Source organism: Tympanuchus pallidicinctus, unplaced genomic scaffold, assembly GCF_026119805.1.
Source record: "Tympanuchus pallidicinctus isolate F22 unplaced genomic scaffold, pur_lepc_1.0 scaffold13, whole genome shotgun sequence".
NCBI lineage: Eukaryota > Metazoa > Chordata > Aves > Galliformes > Phasianidae > Tympanuchus > Tympanuchus pallidicinctus.
The window spans coordinates 1,544,834-1,565,076 of record NW_026294648.1 but is presented as its reverse complement, the minus strand read 5'-3'; the positions used below and the strand labels follow the sequence as shown (position 1 = coordinate 1,565,076).

Genomic DNA, 20,243 nt, shown 5'->3' with positions numbered 1-20,243 from the left:
AATATAAGGAAAACAGAGCAATCAAAATCTTTACTTTCCTAACGATACTTCCTTTCCGCTGCATAAGCATGAACAGTGCTGAACCAGTCAAAGACCTGGGATACAGTTCTACAACGTGGTCTGAGCAGAACTACCAGCTTAACACTGCTTAAAAAAACAAATAAACATAGGATTTTTGTTCCCCCCCTCCCTGTGCCCTGTACCACCTCTCTCCTTCTTCGCACTGGTTCTGACACATTCTAATTACAAACCAGGTCTCCTCAAATTATTAAAAATGGCACAAAGCTAACTCAGAAAACAGAACATTCTGTTCTGGATAAGAGAACTACACTGTCTTACTTTGTGATTATACAACTGTCAGCATGACCTAAAAGGAAGAACCAACTGCAGGGCTGGAAGGCAGAGCACAGAACACCAGAAAAAAGCAAGACCTCAGCATTTTGGTAGCAGACAGCTGCCATCCTCACCCAGCTGTCACGTGAAGCCACAGCACTATCTTTGTAGATCTCCCTGCTGCCTGCAGAGCCACAAATTGTTAGCAAACATCCAAAGCAGAAGGCAGACACACACAGCCCATACGCTCATTCAGCCAGCAAAACCTTGCTTTAAACCAGCCACAGAAAGAGACAGTCCCATCCTCCCTGCGCATCGCATCCATCTGCAAAGAACGCCTACAGATGTCCTCACTCCCCACCCCCATCCTCAGGCTAAGCTAACAAGGCTGAGGAAATGACTCAGGGTAAAGCTTTTATTTTTTCTTCCTTGTTTGACTTTTGTTCATCTCAGTTCCCTATCTGCTTCATCCTGCAGCCTCAGAAACTCGCACAGACTAAAATGCAGCAGGAATGAACAACCATGCAGAAACACTCATCTTTGGCAGGATCAACTTCAACTATTTGCTGAAACACGGTGAAAGCACACCAAAAATATCAAACATTGCTTAGCTCATTGTAAAGTCTAAGGTTTATTCAGTGTCACATTACTAAATAGAGAGTTACTACACATCACCACACGTTACTCACTACCTCCACAGGACAGGAAACACTGATATTTTCAATGACAAAGCCTATCCTAAGTCCACATTTTACCACCATGTTATTCCAAACCTTGTAGTTGGGTTGGGCCACAAAAACAACTCCACGAAGGACACTCCTAACCCAGTTACAAGTTAAATTGTCCACACTCTCCGCATGGAAATTGACACAGGTCAATTCCAAGACTGAGATTAAGTGATATGTCAGTAGACACTTTAAAGGACGTTAAAAAAAATATTAAAAAGACTCATTTATGAAGCAAACTCTTTGCAAGTTCAAAGCTTCATTTCAAAGTCATGATTCAACTGAAGTCCTTCTAAGCATAACACTAATTACTCACCAATCAAGACAAACTAGGTTGTCCACAGCTGTAACTTAAAGAATATCCTGCTTACTGTAAAAAGCAGTGGCATAAAGTGTGGGTTGCCATGCAGTGTGAAGACAGTGAAGCTTTCCATTTCAGCTTGGAAAGCATGATGAGGAGTCTGGTGGGATACACAAAACACACACTGAGATCCCCCTGCTTCAATCCCAAATCCAAATCCACTTTCTCAACAGCACTTAGCTCTTCTTCAAAACAAAACAGAAAGGCACTCTGCCTCTCATGCTTCAAGCTGCCAAAAGGCACAAGAGTACTGAAAAGATGAACTAAGCTATGAATTGGTTTTATTCTCATACACAGGACTTTTTTTTGTTGTTCATACTGCTTTAACCATAGGGCTTGATGGTAGATCACTGCCATGCCAAAACACATCTCCAACAAACAACCTGAAAGTCCAGATCAAACAAACTGTTTTTTTTTTTCTCACTTCCTAACACATGATAATTTTTATTTAAGAACACAGATTGCTTCAAGGTTAAATAATTCATCCATTAGAGCAAATAGCATTAATTACACCAAAATGAACAACACTGCTCTCTGCTACCTTGCAGCTCACTGAAGACACCAATTGTAAATGGAAGCACAGAACACAAGCATAAAGCTTTGTATTTCTCTTTTAAAGATACAGTTAGATGTACACAAAGTTACTGACCACACATGCTTGAATAATTGATTTATTTTTGCAACACATAAAATGCTGGAAACAATGAAGAACCTTTTCAGACCATCAGATATCAAGAAGTCAGTCAGTCATACAGGCCAACACCACAAGTATTTTGCAACATTTATACAGAATTATCCATTAATTCACACGCATCTTAGGAGAAGGAACTGAGATTGTTGCTGCACCTTCAACAATTCCCTGAGAAAAGTTCTTCAAAATTTGAAGTATGACACTCCAATATTTTATTAAGGGAGCTCTTATACAATTATCCTAAATATAAGCACCCCAATAAAAAGTAAGCTGAATTTCACATTTAACATTTAGCATAATTTCAGCATTTACAATTCAGCATAAAGAATGTCAAAATGATCTACCAAGCAAAGAAACAGAAGCTAAGGATTAGCTAAACATCACTGCTGCTCAACAACCTCTAGAGGACATGCTTGGTTATGGGTTGTTTTCTTCCCCTCAATGAATCTCCACAACTCCATCACTGCATTTGCTGTCCAGTTCATCAATAGCTGCTAATAAAGCAGGTGTTGCTTTACCATGCCTTTTTCTGAAAAAGATTTCCTTGCAAGGGAGGACAACACGTGGGCTCTAAGCAATGATACATACATGAACCAGAGGTGCTCAGTAGTTTACCTGAAGCCCATTATAAAGTATCCATAATTTTAAAGATATACAGATGTAAGTGTTCTAAATGTGCAAAACAAAATAACTCTCTATACTGACACCAGATCTTGTTGCTGTTCTTAAGCAGTTGTGACACCCATTAGTAGGCCAATAGTTAAAGTTAATTGGCAACAATCCTACATTAAGATGATTCAGTAGTATAAGTAATATAACTTACCAGGTTATGTGACTGGGGAAAAGCATGTTTTGTGAGGACTTCAAATATATCTCTTCTACTGTGCCCTTCTTGCTTTAATGCAAAGCGTAAATTTCTCATATCCTAAAACAAAGGCATTAGCTTTTAAGAGAGCCAAGGCAGCAAGATACTCCTATCTGATGGACAAATGTTGTATCACACACTAAATAAGATTCAGAATCTGCTTGCAACACCCCTCAAACTGCTGTGAAAGCTCAAGTTTTTTTTTCTTATCGCACAAAACAAAGGTGAGCTTAAGAATTCTGCAATGTGGCATCAATTCTGTATGGTGCACACTGCTGTGGCATAAAGCCACCCAAAGTGACTCCATATGATTCACTAAAACAAAACAAAACCCATAGGCTACTGAATGCTTGCAGGATGGGAGTTACCCAATGTTTTCCAAGTGAAAATTTGCCAGTGATTGCTCTAGACTACACTGCCCCAAGTTGCTTGCTTCTGAAGGTAGCAATGAGAAGACAATCTGTACATTAACAACAGAGGAAAAAAAGTGAGTGTGTGTACATACCCCATTTGCAAGTCAAATAAAAGACCCTGATTCACCCACTAGAAACTCCCCCAACTTTATTTTTTTTTTATGGCAACGATTTTTTTTTTTTTTTTTGCAAGAATAAGGAAATAGAGAAATCCATTACATCTTCAGTTTTTGCTTAGAAAACCTGCCTGAGGTGACTTCAAAGACTTTATTTTTTAATTACTTTTAGATCCTATGAAATAATTAAGTGGTGCAGGAATAATACCTTAACACTGCTGTGCAAAATCTTTTGTCAAACAGCAGTTAGGAAATGAAGACCAATCCCTCCCTCACACGCAGAGGCCACAGCCTTTTATACAAAGGTACTTCCCTGTCCAGTTCTATTTCTAAATTCAGCTGTGAGGAATACACAGTTCTCATTCCTGTAAGTAGGTAAACAGCAAGAAAAGGAATCTGTAGATTTCATTTCCCATTGAACTATTGAAAAGTCTTACTTTACACGTTATATCTAATCCATAAGAATTCTCTCCTCTGCTTGAAGCTCCTCCCATTTTTTCAATCCTTGAAATCACACCCAGTGGAACATCCAATACCACAACTGGATCCTGCAATGAAAGTTTGGGTAAGGAGAGGATTAATCTGAGAAGACAACTTAGGCAAAATGTTCTTATGCATACCACAGCAGAACAAAATACACACAGCAAGCAAAAGTACGTTTCTGGGTCTGATCAAGTCTCCTCTTCCAACATATTACAAAGTCTTTATGGTCTACAGCCTTGAGCATCACTTCCATAGCCTGTACAATTGGATATTTCATGCCATAAGGCAGAGTACGCAGGAGAAAATGTGGCAGCACCCAAAAAGATGTCATCTGTTACATACTTCTGACTCCCTCTGCTTGCTATGCCTGCTCCACTGACATACAGAATAAAGCAGTACAAAATGAAGAAATCACTAAAGAAAAGTGAGTTGTAACCACAATGATCTCACTTCAGTAATCCTATAAATGTGTGCTGTTTTGTTTCTTTAATGAGTTATGGAAATAGACAACAAGCAGGTTTTCTTTTCTGATGCTGCTTATTGAACACACTACTACTCCTACCACCCACATGATGTTCTTCCAACAGCAAGGACAATCAAAACTGCAGTTCACTGACAGCCATTTCAAGAAGTAGTGCATGCACATCACTGGTTGTGCCTTTGCTCTGTCACAGAGCAAGCACAAAGGGAACAGTTACGGAAAAAACCTCCAACAGACAAGGAGCCCCCAGTTCACTAAGTGCTTAAACTGTAGTTTCACCATGAAAAAAAATCATATTCACAACATACTCAACTTCAAAGAGCTTCCATTTCTGTAAGGATTTCTCAGTGGCACAAAGGCAATTACTGCTCAGCCATTAAACAATTACAACATAGTTATTACAAATGTTACAGACCATTTCAAGTAAAAAGCCTCCTCTGCAATTCAAGCATACGTGTGCCAAAGCGAAAGCAAATGAACTGGCCACAAAGTAAATCAAAGGCAGCAAAGGGGTTGAAGAGAGGAGACTTTAAAATTCACTCATCCCTCAGAAGTAGTTGTGGCATATTACTCACGTTTTCCACACTTCTTAGGTACAGCCTATAGTTTGTGATGTATACTCTTCCTTTAACGGGGCCATTAAAAGGACACATGTAAATAACATCCTTGTCTGTAAGAAATGCAGCATTTCTTAAACATTGGGAGAAGAAAAAAAATCAAATCCAAGCAAAACATCAGTTAAACAGCAGTAAAATAAAGACAGATGTACTCATAAGAGTCATTCTAAAGAAAGCTGAATGAATTAAAGTAATAAATCTGACTTTTATCCACTGAAATTATTAAAAAAAAATGTTTCTTATAAAGTTTCTTATAAGAAGCTTGCCCCAAATCCTCCAGTAGGTTTCATTAGCTTTCCCCAGCTATACTGGTGTTCTTATTGGCACTGTGTAGGAAAGGGCAGGACACAGAGTGACGAGACTTTAATCTTCCCTGTGACCCCTGAACTTGTTTCTTCACCACCCCAGAACAAATACACTCTTTTGACCATCACACCTTTCAGTGCCCCCTAACCAATCCTCCTGCATTACAGTATGTAGCTCATGCTGTGACGTGTTTAGGAACTCCATCCTGAAGAGAACCATTACATTTCAATTTGAGGCAATCAATTGCAGGAGGGCCATCAGCACTTTCAGCAAGGATGGTTAAACAGTGAGCACCAATGCATACTACTCAAAAAAAACCAACAAACCATATCTAACTGAAGTCTTCCATTAAAGTCTTAATGAAGCAATGCAAACAACTTGTTTCCCCTTGTCCACTCATTTCTTTAACTCACACTGCTTACCTGCCTTCCCCAACAAGCACCATCCTTCCAGTGTTCTCCCCCAAAGCAGAGATAATTGTCACAAGGATCATATCAAACATTCTTCTTTCAGCCACATCCTCATGCCTTCCCAACTTTCCTCATTAAACACACAGGTACTTCCTTTGAATCACTACTTTGGTTTCCTCTCAGCCAGACTGGCTTACAAATTAATAGAACAAATACTTGGGTTGGAGGGAAGGAGCAGTTTTGCAAATAAGAGATGTCTTTTAGTTGGATTCTCATTCCTAACAGCAAACTTCCATGAGTGTAAGGCTGTAGCCCAGGAAGAGCCTGTATCAAGTAAGGAACCACAGCCCTTAATACATTAATCTTTTTCATGTCACAATACCACGTGGCAATGCAAACAAGTGTGCAGTAGTTGAGTGCACACCATGCTGTGTGAAGGAAGCACTGTGCTGTACCTGCAGTAGTCACAGCTGGGGCTACAGCTGCACACATTGCACAAGATATCAATGCAGTATTGTGTGGCCTGCATGTGTGGCATCTCTTGACTCCAGAAGAGATTATGTCATGAGATATTACCTGGTCCACATACAAAATAATGATACATGTTGACTTAGAATTTCTTTGCGTTAAAGAACCTACTGCAGCATATGGAAACAAAGACTTCAAAGTCTTCAAAAATTACTATTTGCAAAGTGTGATAAAAATCCTCTGAACTGATTACTTGAAAAAACTAATTCATGACATTTTAACATAGCTTCAGCCCCAATCCAAACCATTGCAGATTATGGGAAGAAGCCACCAAGACACACACACCCATACCAGACTCTCAAGCCCATACGGCCTCATACCTGTAACTCTAGTCTCTCCTGGCAGACGGGGTATTTCTTCACTTTTTTCCCAGTTAGCTCCATCTTTTAGAGTCTAAAGAAAGAGAAGTAGAACAGTACATCATATTCTATTTACAATTATTTACAACTTCCAGATTAAAAAAAAAAACCTGGAATTTCTGCATAGGAAAGAAAAGCCTTACCCACAGTAGAAACTGACAAGCTGAATCAAAAGAGGAACACACCCCTATCCTCAACTGCAAATTATTTAAAGCTTGAACAGCTCTGTCAGATCAGCGAGTTTTAGTCTCTTATTCTAAAGAAACAGTTAAACCTATCTGCAGAACATAGGAATTAAACATCTATACCATTATTTCTCTATGCATTTTCTATATACAATTTTCCAAGTCTGGTGGCTTAAAAATGAAATCACTTAAGCTACGTAATCACAACGAGCAGACAGAACGTAGTAGTTGTGAATTCACACATTTGTTAATCATTCTTAAAGATCACTGAATTTGTTTCTGAAGAAATGTTTAAAAAGCTAAATAAAACTTAGTTTCTGTTTTCTTGCATGCAGCCACACCACAATAAAAGGCAAAGGGGAATGTCATTTAGCCTGCTTTAACACCAGCATTTCCCACTAAAGATCAACATTTAAAAAGGAGGCCAACCAAACTGACTAGAAGTAACTGATCAGTTGCAATTCAGAATGTTTCTGCAGCATAGAATGGCCTAAAATTTGCAAGTATACCATAAAATATTTCAATGCAGAAAGCAAAGATAACAGTATTAGAATTGACTTCAAGGAGACTCATAACTAGCATTCCAGATTGCTTCACCCATCCACTCTGACAATATTTAAACCAGCTTACTTAACTTCATTAAAGCTTTAGCAAGAAAATTAAGTACATACAATCAAGAAAAACACAACATTTCAAGTATTCAGTTTTCCATCCACAATCTTCCATATTCAACCTCTGAGAACCCTGATGCAGAAAACATGAAGAAGTTACACTTACTCTTTTAATTGAGGAGCTCTCCAAGGAGTGTGAATTATATTTAGGCGCTGATGATGAGGCCATACTGAGTATCTGATGAGAAAGCACAAATTGGAGAATTAAACTTCTATTTAGAATATACACTGCTTACAGGAGATTGAGATTGAGTTTGGACACCAAGAGCCCCCAGTAATATCTTGCAAGTTGGTATTCATTAAAAAAATATATATCTATTATAGATATATAAAATGTCTCGTGATTCGAGGCCACTACTTAGAAGCACCCAAATCTAGCAAGAAACTCATTAATAGTTCCAAAATCTGCTTCCATACACTCTGACTCAAGCAGGATGCTCCAATTCAGTTGTCTGTATACTATTATTAGTCAAGTCAACAAGCATTACCGTGCATTAAGGTGCAGGATACACATGCAAGGAGATGCAATCCATGTGGAGCATTTGTACTGAGAGTTTTCACCTAGAAAAACGAAAGCACTTAAAAACAATCTCCCATTTCCTAAAGTGAAACTTCAGTGAGCCCACCAGAAGGGGGAGAGTCCAGCCTTTGGGCCGAACAGCCACAACACCTTACCAAAAAATGGCTTTTTTAAAAGTGATATCAATTAGAGTTGCACAATACAGCATTAATCTTCTTTACCATTTCCTGATACTGCACAGGAGATCTCTAAGACATGCATGGGGAAAACTCTCACAGCTGAAGTTACTCCCAACAGCACCTTCACCTCACATCACGCTTCCCATTCGTTAGGCACACTGTTCATCAAGCCAAAGTGACAAAGCACAGAACTTTTCAGAGCTACTATTTTGAGGGAGAGCAGCAGTAAGTGATTTCGGGCTACAATATCACAACCTTTCAGCCTAAAATAAGCCCCTTCTCTCCCTACTGCGCAACAAACCTGGTTTGTACAGATTTCTGCACCAGAACAAACCAGCCCATGCTCCTTCCCGCATGGCAGCAGGCTCACAGTGACATTACAGCACTCCTGTGCGTGCAATAGCAAGAGATGGTACTGCAAAAGATCCAAACAACCTTTGAAGGTACTGCAACAATATGGGGACATTATATTTTTAACATGAAGTGGTTGTTTTGTTCACATTCTAAGTGAAAAACAGCATGCGAGGCAAAGAGAGGAAGGCGCAGAAGTCAGCTGAGCACAGCAGCCCCAGTTCTTCCACAGCAATGCAGCTGTTCTACGGAGCTACTGAAGCTGCACCAGCACTGCGCAGCAAGCCAGCATAAACAAGCCCTAGAGAAGCGCCTTGGGAAAGATGCAGCTGCCCTGAAGAGACGTGCACTGCAAAACAGTGACGCAGCCTGCAGCAGGGAGCTGGCAGCCCAGGCTCGCTGCCCACACAGAGATGCAGGTGGCAGCTCCAGCAGGATGTGAGCTGAGCACTGTGGCACTGCTCAGCGCCTGCAGCCCAGCCCAACTGCCTGCTGCCATGTAACACTGCTTCCAACAGTGCCATCGCTGCTCACAAGGGAACAGAACAAAGTTTTAAAAGCCCTAAGCTGCCTTCTTTGCTTTCTTCAACATGTGCACTACGCTTTGACCAAGCTGTGGCACTACATGCAGTGCGCGGTGCTTCCCCAGCATCATGCCTTGCCAGGTGTGCTCTGGGAACCACTGGTGCTGCGTGCCATCCTCCCACCCTTTCCTTTGAGCGCACTTTTCTGAGAGCGTGAACTCACTGACTCTCATTTCTATGCATTATTTCATTATAGTGTTATAATCAATTACTCTGTTTTATTTCCAGTGCTTCAGTAATGTAAATTAGACTTATTCACAGCTAATTAGAGTTGAATAAATATGCACTGGAGGTCAGTTATCTGTCAAAGTTGTTTCTATTAACCACTGAATATTCCATTAAAAAAAAGTTCAGGTTAGTTCACTTGGTTCAGCAGCACGAACAGAAGAATTCTTCTTGCAGCACTACTTAAGTTTCACTTTAAAGCCAATCACACTTTAAAAAGCCCTAAAACTACACAGCATGTGCATAACTACATGCATCTGATTATTATTACTTTTAAGTAAACTACAGTCAGCTAATTTCACTCTTCTCTACATGGCACCTATGAGTCAGCACAGAGAACAGCACCCACATCTGGCCCTGGTGCAAGGTGTGCTGACACGGCTGTGGGAGGAGCTGGGCCCAGAAGCGGGTGAGCGCCCAGGGCTGGGGCCTCAGCCAGCAGCCAACCCATGGGGTGCAAACTGACCAGGCAGAGCTCCAGGTGATGAATGACAAAATGCAACCAACTGAAAGTGAGGAGATTCCATCCTGATATAAAGCAGAAGAAAATAAAGGAAGGAAAAACAAAACAAAAGCAACACTTTCATGACCAAGGGGCTGGTAGGTATGGGAAATGTCGCCATGTCTAGGTGAGGACCCGAGGAAACGGCCACAAGTTATACCAGAGGATGTTTAACTTTTTCTCTCAGAGAGTGGTCAGGCACTGGAATGGCTGCCCAGGGAGGTGGTGGAGTCACCATCCCTGGTAGTGTTCAAGAGGAGCTACGAGAGATGGTTTAGTGCTTGTGGTACTGATAGGAATGGGAGGGTGGTTGGACTGGATGATCTTGCAGGTCGTTTCCAACCTTGTGATTCTGTCTACTTTCAGAGGTTCAAGAGCAAGCAGAAGAAAGCTGTGAGCAGTCAGGTCTGATCTCAAGGCTGTGATCTTGGCTTTGAACGAGACATCCCTGAAGTTCCAACCCAAACTACTCTGATTCTGCAATTTTCAAGCAACAAGATCAAGATGTCATTTTTAACTTCATGTCCATTGAAGGATACACCTACAAAGAGGCACTCCTCTGTCTCCCAAGAGCAATCAAGTTTTCAAAAACATTTAAAATTAACATGAATTTCGTTTTTTAATATATATATATATTTTTTTTTTTTTCTGCCAAGTTGTAGAAACCTTTTCTGGCCACCTGCCCAACGCTGCCAAGCACAATTCACAAGTGTCCTTCATTTAGCCTTACATCAGCAGCAGCTTTCTCATTATCACAGAGCACCAGCAGTCCTTCCACACAAGAAAGTCCTGCACGTAGTTTTCCACTCAAACACACTTTATTGCCCAGTAACACCTGTTTATACACTTGCACAAAAGTGCAATTGCACATTTGCCAGCAGTTGAATAGAATTAAGTAACTCCATAAAATCAAAACCAAGTCAGACAACTTTGTAGATAATATCCGCTATTCAGGTGAGTGTCCTCCCTTCAATCTAGCACAGCAAGGGAACCAAGCCATTTTACTGGACTTGAACTAATAAACAAAGCTCTGTTAAAACTACCTGAACTCACTACAGTAACACTACCAAGAAATGCAGGCTCCAATCATCTTACAACAACAGCTAATGGAATTACAGATCCCAAGGAACTTAAAGAACACGCTCACACTTGTGCTTCCTAAGGCTCATAGAAATGCAGGCACAACAACATTGGAAAGGTCACACACTGGAGGCCAGACTTTAAGAAGTCAGTTCAAGGGTCCAAATCCGTATGTGTATAAAGCATCAGATTGTGTTCAAAGGATACAATGCACATTTCTCATTGGATTAACATCACAAATATCTGAGGTCAAGTAAACTGCATCAAGTACATTACTGTGAGCACCACTTTCTGGGCATTTAATATTTCTGACCCTCCAGCAATGTACTGACACTCTGGAAAAAATGCTTTTAAAGTTTTTGATTAGTTGGAGCAACAAGTGTGACAAAACTGTGTGGAAGCAAGAGCTGGACTCAATGATCCTTGAGAGTCAAGCACTAGAAACAGCTGTGCTTCTTAGAATCAGGTTTCTCATTAAGGTAAAACCAAATGTTTGACAGAAGTTTTTTCAGAAGCATCACAGAATTGTAGGAGTTGGAAGGGACCTCCAGAGCTCATCGAGTCCAACCCCCTGCCAAAGCAGTTCCTACAGCAGGTCGCACAGGTTAGCATCCAGGCAGGTCTTGAACATCTCCAGAGAAGGAGACTCCCCCACCTCCCTGGGCAGCCTGTTCCAGTGCTCCGTCACCCTCACTGTAAAGAAGTTCTTGTGCACATTGGTGCAGAACTTCCTATGCTGCAGTTTCCAGCTGTTTCCCCTTGTCCTGTCTCCACTCACCACTGAAAACAGTCTGGCCTCGCCATTCTGCCCCCCACACCTTAGATATTTATAGACCTGGATCAGGTCCCCTCTCAATCTTCTTTCCTCAAGGCTGAACAGTCCCAGATCACTCAGCCTTTCCTCATAGCAGAGATGCTCCAGGCCCTTCACCATCTTCGTGGCCCTCCGCTGGACTCTTTCCAAGAGATCCTTGTCTTTTTTGTACTGGGGAGCCCAGAACTGGACGCAGTGCTCCAGATGAGGTTTTACCAGGGCAGAGCAGAGGGGGAGGATCACCTCCTTCGACCTGCTGGACACGCTCTTTTTAATGCACCCCAGGATGCCATTGGCCTTTTTGGCCACAAGGGCACACTGCTGGCTCATGGCCAACCTGTCGTCCACCAGGACACCCAGGTCCCTCTCCGCAGAGCTCCCCTCCAGCAGCTCATCCCCCAACCTGTACTGGTGCATGGAATTATTCCTCCCCAGATGCCAGACTCTACACTTGCTTTTGTTAAACCTCATCCGTTTTTTTCTGCCCAGCTCTCCAGTCTGTCCAGCTCTCGCTGAATGGCAGCACGGCCTTCAGGCTGTCAGCCAATCCTCCCAACTTCGTATCATCAGCAAACTTGCTGAGGGTGGCCACCATCCCCTCATCAAGATCACTGATGAAGATTCTGAACAAGACCAGACCCAGCACCGACCCCTGAGGAACACCGCTGCTTACAGGCCTCCAACCAGACTCTGCATCACCAACGATGACCCCCTGTGCTCTGCCAGTCAGCCAGTTCTCAACCCACCCCACTGTCCACTCATCTATCCCGCACTTCCTCAGCTTTGTGGGAGACAGTATCAAATGCCTTTCTAAAATCAAGATAGACTACATCCACTGCTCTCCCCCCACCCACCCAGCCAGAGACAACATCATAGAAGGCTACCAGGTTGGTCAAGCATGACCTCCCCCTTGTGAACCCATGCTGACTGCTCCTGATAACCTCCTTTTCTTCCAGTTGTCTGGAGATGGCATCCAGTACAAGCTGTTCCATCACCTTTCCAGGGACAGAGGGGAGGCTGACAGGCCTGCGATTACCTGGATCTTCCTTCTTGCCCTTTTTGAATACCACAGTGACACTGGCTATCCTCCAGTCTTCAGGCACCTCCCCCATTCCCTCCCAAAGATGACAGAGAGCAGTTCATCCTGTACTGTCACACAAAGGTAACCATGGCACAAGGTAACAGCAGGGTTCTCATAAACCTGCTCCAGAGGAAGAAACTAGAAGAATCTGTGCACCTCAAAGGGCTCTCCTAATCACAGATACAAAATTAACAAAGCCCCTTCACCAACTGCTGTTAAAGCAATTCAGAGAACAATTCAAGTACTTCCAGAAGAAGTGATATCAGTTACTATCAGGACACTCAAAGTGATCGAGACATGGAGTCACTCATTTAAGATCTGCAGTGCATCTGCCAGTTTAGATAAAACTGAACTTACTTTCATGCCAAATCAGGAATCAGTTCAAAGAGAAGAAAAATAATATAGGATTAGTAAGCTTTTTCTTTTTAAACAGAAGAAAAAAAACAGCTGTGTTTGAAGGAAGCATAAGTTAGCATGAACAAATAGAAAAAAAGGCACTTGCACTGTCAATCAAGTGGAAAATGCAAAGCATGAAGAAACAGATTTATAATAACAAGGTACTCTGATACTGCTGTATGACAAAGTGCCCTCTGTACAACAGCTTACAAAGCTGGTATGAACACACTGCGTTGTTTCCCATGACAAAATTAGAAGCATGCAGTAAAGTCAATATCCTTAAAACAAAACATCTGTCAGAACCACAACTGCAGAGAACAAATTCAGTGCAACACACTGGTTGTCAGGAATAACATACAGAACAGTGCAGAACTGCAGGAATTAGTAAGACAGAAGCAAGGTTAAGAGAACCACAAAGTGAGGAGAAAAAAAACATGAGGCGTGCAAGAAGAAAGGAACAGAAATCCTTTAAAAAATAAAAAATACACTGAAAAAGTAAAAGAAACAGTGCTGAAAGGTCAGAGTAGCAACAGCATCTAAGTTACCATACCAGAGTCACTGAAATAAGTATCAGCATCTTTAACATTCATTAATGAGCATTTAATCTAATGAAGTCAACAGCAGTCATTCATCTCATTGAAGGTTAATAAAGCTTTAGTATTAGATAAATACAAGAACACAGAAGTCACAAGAAAGCTCTGCAGCAACGAAGGCAGATTTGCCAGCCGCCTGCTCTCCCTGCCCAAACAGCCCCAACCAACCATAGAAATGCTGCGAGATCAAAGTGCCAGAACCAAGCAACCAGGTCTGCAGAAGTAGCTGCATCTCCTGTGCACGCACTGAGCCAGGTATATCACAGTGCAAAGGAACTCAGCAATGGAAACAAAACAAGGTATCAGACATCCACAGAGCTGAACAAAGCTACACACAAAAAACATGAGGCAGAGCATTCCAGAATCAAAACAAACATACTTAAATGTTAAAACCTAATGTTTCACTTAATAGCCATAAGTTATGTTCACATCCATTACTTGTCAGCAACAACTACCAGTTACTTGCTACACCACTTAATCAGAAAGAAAGGTCCACACGCATAAGGAAAACTGCCCTACCTGTGAGAAGAATCACTTCAACAGCAAGAGGCTCTCTTACACCACTTCAAACAGCATTTACAATTCCTTACTGTCAGAGTTCAAGGGCAGATCATATTTATCCCATGCATCAACAAAACCCCTTTGGACATCAAGTCATATGCTTCTATCCGGGCAGTCAGCACAGATTACCAGACCACAGAATCTCCCCTTTCTACTTCACAGTCACAGAGATGGGGTGTAAAATCCTTCCTAGAGTAACCTTTCAGGAACAGTCTGCAGCCTTCACCCTTCCTTAGGATAGGATCCTACTGATCACAGAGGGATTGTGCCACTAGCAGTTCTTCTCTCTCAGCGTCTAAGTGATCTTCCCCTACCGTAAGCACTCAGTAAGTCTGCATTGTCTAGGGAAAGCATCTGAGCTTTCAAGTCTCTTTGAAAGCATTCTTAATTCAAGCTGTAACTAGAACACAAAAAGCATGTCAGCGGTACGAGCCTCAGGGGATACCGTGTGTAGAACATACAGTAGTGCTTGCCCTCCTGCAAGGAAGTTTCTAAAACAGTTAATCAAATTCATCAGTAATGGAATATAAAAGATGGCTGCATTCTCCAGAAGGAAAAAAAAAAAAAGCACCACTTAGGAAAAAAGCCCGAAATCTGGAGCTACCTGTTTGCTGGAAGCAAATGCTCCAGCAGGCTGCTCCACCTTTAAGAAAAACGCATTCCAGCATTGCTGATGTTGCCAGCTCTCTGCTAGAGAGTGAACAGCAAGCTGTAGTTCACACGGTGAAGTGCTGCATTTCTGAAGAAACAGGAAAGGCTTCCTCTCCCTAAACAGTGTTTTCTAGTTCCCCCACACGCCCCATACCTACAAGGGGCAAGTCATTGTGCCACTACCCCCAAAGAAGTCAGCATGAAGAGCTGCATAGGAAGAGAAGTCAATGACAAGTGACTGCTAACCCTGGAGACAAAGCAGCAGCATGCCAGCTGCCTGCACACTCCTGTTCTATAGGCATCACTACACCAGGCAGTTTGGAACACATTTGAATGAAGACCTTGGACAAACAAAAAATAACACCCTGACAATTCAGTTACACAAATGGCAGCATTTGGCAAAAAAGTTTGCCCTAGCATTTTCCTGAAGTCAAATTTTGTTTAAAAAAAAAAAAAAAAAAAAAAATCATGTAGCTTGCACAAGCAAGTCAGGTATTGAATAAAAGCTGGAGAAAGCAAACAAGCAAGCAAGCTGCAATTCTGTCTTGATATTTTCCCTATCTCCATTTGAAGGCTTTCTTTATTGTCTTCACCTCTCCCAGAACTAAACTCCCATTCTAGTTTCAAAATAATTTATGACTTTCAGCAAGACCTCACACACAAGTTCAAAACATCACTTTTTCCCATTATCAACCCAAACGCTTCCTCCTTTCAAATTACACCAAAAGCACAGCTTAAGGTGAAAACCCTGACTTCTTTCTGGCAAAAATGCCAGCCAGGATAATTACAAGCTCTCTCACAGAAAGATGATACAGTAGGGCAGAAGCCATCAGGGACACTAAGGGACACTAAGTAACTTCCTGCAGATGGACTTTGATCTGTTAGTCAGATACTTCTCATGCTTTATATCACAGCAACAAGGAAAAACAGCACCTACTTTGTTGTAATAAATAGAATTATTAGCTAAAGCTTGTTTCTAGCATCTGTTGGAGGTGTGTTCCTCATAAGATGTGCCAGCAATTACTTTTGCCCTCTCTTGTTCATTGCTTTTCCTGTATTTGTTCTAGGGGTAACACCTTCCATTTGCTGTGATTTGTCTGCTTTCTGACTTGCTCTTAATATTCATTTTGGTGACTGAAGCAGAGGTTCAGTTACGTGAGCATATCAGAGAAAGCAGCAGTTTTCCTTATATCCATGAGCCCTGTACAATAAGCAGCTTCTAAATCACAATAGATTATGCGGCAGGACAGAAGCGAATGGTTTTTAGGAACCATTTGTCACATTACCTCTAGAATCAACATTACATCTGTAGGATACTGATGTCAGGAGGCTGATCCACAGCTTTCTAAACCTACCCAAACTATTTTCTCTACTTTGCATCCCCTGCAGGAAATGTATACCTCCCACACTGTCGAAAGCTGATGCAGTTGACAGGAATGCCTATGGGATAGAAAACAGCTTCAGAGTTTTTTGTTAAGGAAATCTTCAGCTGCTCTCTGCTCATTCCCCTTGAAAGATATCCCCTTGGGCCACTATAGCTCCACTGCTAAAGATTTAACTGGTGATCTGGGGGTTGGTCTCTATGATCTCTAGAGGTCCCTTCCAACCCCTACAATTCTGATTCCACAGGAGAAATTGAAAATTTTACTGTTGTACACTGACACGCTCTATTAAAATACAATGTAGGAAAGCCTGAAAAAGGGGATGTCATTCTAACCAACCTCCCTTTGAGAACATGTACAACAACTGACGCATCAAAGTCCTTGTCTTCTGCCTGCTGTGCCCAGTTCCCTTTTCCACTACATGGATTCCTTCCCTGAATACTACCCATAATACTACAGAGAAAGTGCTACTCTGAGCTCATCCCTGTTCAAAAAGAAGTAGGCTAAGGCCTTGGATGAAGCCACTCAGAAACAGTTCTTTGCCTCGCTCCCAAAAAAGGGAAAAACTGGGAGCCCCTGCCTAAGTTATCCCTCAGGCAGCACCACAGTTTTGGGCGTGCTCTTTCAAGCAGCAGGCTGCAGCTTTGCTGATACAGAAAGATGGATACTTTCATATTTCACACCTGCCTCTGTATGTTAAGCATTAATGGTTCCAGTCACAGAGCAGACAGACTCTGGCATACAGCCCTTCCATTCATCATCTGCAACCACACAGCAAAGATTTATTTTGAAAAGCACACATCCTCTCTTACAAAAAGCATAACCTGCTCTTCTTGCAAACACTTTTGTTTTTAGTTTCCCAGAAGCTTCCATGTTTAGTAAGTCATTTCAGTTGTAGAAAACAGAGGCGCTTGCCTCAGTGTGGGATGAAAGGGCAACACAGCAGTCATCCTTCAACTTTCAAACATTTGTGCTGCAGCTGGCCCTTGACAGGAATGCGACAGGTATGAAGGCACTGTTAGAGCTGGCAGAGTACTCCATCTGACACTGCTTTTAAAATAACATCAGAAAGGAAAAAAAAACCAAAAACACAACAAAGCCAGAACAGTTGCCACTAAAACATTCTGGAGAAAGCAAACAAACAGTTCTAGTGCTTTTTCAGTTTTCTCTTGTGTCAGCAAGTTTGGCATCAAGTTGTTGGAACTAAGAAGAGCTTCTGAATCTTTAAGATAGACAGCTCTGAAATGCCTCTAATGGGTAAATACTACAAAGACTTTTAACCAACCTTATGTTCACTAGACATTTTTGAGCATCTTATTGCACACTCTTAAGCATTTCCTCTGTCATCTGTTTCCAATGAATACTGGCATTTGTTTCTTTTCCCAAATACATTCTAGAAAGAATTTCACACGAAAGGTGACGTAGAATTAGGGGGAATCAGAAGAAACAAACTATGAAGTAAAACTTATTTCTACACAATTCAAATTCTTAGCAGAAATCAATGTTGTCTCCTTTAAAGGAGCACCCAGACTGTTAAAGATTTACAGTTAGCTCTCATGAAACCAGCCTTGCATTCTATGTTGATACTAGTCCGGTCAACACTGTAACTCTGTGGATCAGGAATACTTTAGCACTAGCTTGCTCAAGCATGGTGATGTTACAGCCCCTGCCTTCCAAATGAAGCTTCCAAGAGCAGCAATTGCTGACCAAGCACAGAAAGATAAACAGTGAAAAAAGGAAAAACTCTGCCCTTCATTAAAAGCACCTCTTCATCTCATCTCTTGTGATTTCTGCCACACAATGAAACTACATACAGCCCCGAAAGTGCTTTTAGGCTTGATGCGCTTGCTAGCTTTGTTAGTAATTGTACATCTGAACGTCTTTTTAACCACAAAGAATGCTACCAGGATAGAGATTTGTACAGTGACAATGTACAAAACCATGAGATTAGCTCCCTTCAAATCTTGTTAGACAAACGCATGACTGCTAGTGAGCCACGAGCACAGCACTGCCCCAAGACAGGAACCATGCGGGACGTCCACGGCGCTTTTTAAACATATGCAGTCCTGATTAGTGTTTCTCAAGAGAGGCCAATACTCGCTCTAGAGAACAACCACTGAATAGCTCTCAACACCCATACGATCTCAGCAGTTGCTTCACACGTTACCCTACACAGGCTCAAGAAAACGGTGGCTTTCTGTACAAAAAACAGGTGAGACCTTTCCTGCCACCTCAGTGACACGAGCACCTCAAATACACACACAGGTGTATTTCTCTGACTTCCTCCTGCAGCACGCAGATCAGCAAGCAAAAGCAACCCGTCATCTCCGGAGCCATTCCTTACTCTGAACCAGCTGGCAACACTCGCTGTGCACTGGAAGCCACACGCGCCAGAACAATCCTTCAGTCAGTCATAAACAGACCGCAGAGTGGCTCACGAGTCTGCGACCGCACACGGGGCACTCGGCACGTTTTCATATCGCGACAAAGACGACGGTTGCGGTTCAAATGTACCTCAGAGCTAAGTCACGGCGCCGGGCCGCGGGGAGCCGCGTGCGGCCACAGGTGAACCCTGAAAGAGGAGGCGAGGCGGGCCGAGCCTCGCGGGAGGGCGGCGGGCCGGAGAAGGCCGAGCCGAGCCCCTGCAAGCGGGCACCGAGGGAGGCGGGGCGGCGAGAGGCCGGCACCAGAGGGGCTGGGGACGCGAGGCCGGGACAGGCCCTGCCTTGGTCGCCGCGCTGCCCGGCGCACAACCCGCCGACTCACCGCGGCGCGGCCGCCGTCGCCGTCGCGGGCCCGAGTGCGGCGGAGAGCGCGGCCCGCCCACCGCGAGCCCGCCCCGCCGGGCAGGGCCATGCTGCCGCGCGGGTGCTGCCGGGAGATGTAGGTCTTGGGGAGCCGCGGGGGCTGCCGGGAGATGTAGTGGCGGAGGGCGGCGCTCGCGAGAGGGGGGCGGTCGCTGGCAAGTGTGGGCTGAGGCCGCGCTCTGCGGGGCTGGTGGGAAACGCGTCCTGTGTGGAGGCGACGGCGGTGTCGGTGGGCGGCTGTTGGCGGTCACGGGCACAGCCGTCACACCGGCCTGCTGGCTGCAGTGCGGAACTGCGAGCTGTGACAAGCAGGAGCGAGCAGTGGGCGGAAGGAGAAGGACTCCTCGCCTTTGTGCAGGCAGTCCTGTCTGCTGTCCTCTAGGACATCCCGACCTCACCCTTTTAAGAAAAAAATACAAAATTCACTGATGCGATGTTGAAGCTTTGCTTTGATTGATTCCTAAATCAATGTATTAGTTGCAGATCACAGAATCACAGAATGGCCCGGGTTGGAAGGGACCTCAAGAACCTCCAACCCCCCAGCCACAGGCAGGGCCACCAACCTCCACATTTCACAGCAGCCCAGGCTGCCCAGGGCCCCATCCAACCTGGCCTTGAACACCTCCAGGGATGGACGGGGCATCACAGCCTCTCTGGGCAGCTGTTCCAGCACCTCACCACTCTCATAGTAAGGAACATATATATATGCATATATATAGGTACACATCTGATTGTCCAGATAAATGCAAGTGTGTGCTCGCAGATCCTTATTGGATCATTCTTTCAGGGTTTCCTTCAGGTCACATTTTAAAGTTTTTCTCTGACATTATAAAAAGTTTGGTTTTGCATTACTCAATGCTGACCCCTGGAACCCAGTTTTGTGTCCCAGTTTGTTTCCAGACTGGTTCCATCCCTTGCTGCAGCCTTGTGCCCATGTGGCCTTCAGTGATTGCATCCATTGCTCCACATTAAT

At 43.2% G+C, this 20,243-nt stretch overlaps 2 protein-coding genes across 6 annotated transcripts in view; both read right to left on the bottom strand.

Annotated features, from left to right (window-relative positions):
• The window catches only part of MTM1 (myotubularin 1), a 39,994-nt gene extending 20,686 nt beyond the window's left edge, over nucleotides 1–19,308 (bottom strand). For 2 of the 5 annotated variants that reach the window (XM_052673131.1, XM_052673135.1), the window contains exons 1-6: nucleotides 19,230–19,308; nucleotides 7,651–7,722; nucleotides 6,650–6,722; nucleotides 5,044–5,138; nucleotides 3,942–4,052; nucleotides 2,934–3,035 (exon numbers count right to left, since the gene is read on the bottom strand). In XM_052673131.1, the coding sequence (XP_052529091.1) occupies nucleotides 2,934–3,035; nucleotides 3,942–4,052; nucleotides 5,044–5,138; nucleotides 6,650–6,722; nucleotides 7,651–7,713 (444 nt within the window). In that variant the 5' untranslated portion in view covers nucleotides 7,714–7,722; nucleotides 19,230–19,308. Of the gene's footprint in view, nucleotides 1–2,933; nucleotides 3,036–3,941; nucleotides 4,053–5,043; nucleotides 5,159–6,649; nucleotides 6,723–7,650; nucleotides 7,723–18,807; nucleotides 18,934–18,977; nucleotides 19,197–19,229 lie in introns of those variants that run through there. The other 3 variants (XM_052673132.1, XM_052673133.1, XM_052673136.1) reach the window with 3 other exon arrangements.
• The window catches only part of MTMR1 (myotubularin related protein 1), a 74,261-nt gene extending 54,342 nt beyond the window's left edge, over nucleotides 1–19,919 (bottom strand). The window contains exon 1 of the mRNA XM_052673130.1: nucleotides 19,800–19,919. The gene's annotated coding sequence lies outside the window, so the exon portion shown is untranslated. The remainder of the gene's footprint in view (nucleotides 1–19,799) is intronic.
• Between the last annotated feature and the right edge of the window lie 324 nt (nucleotides 19,920–20,243).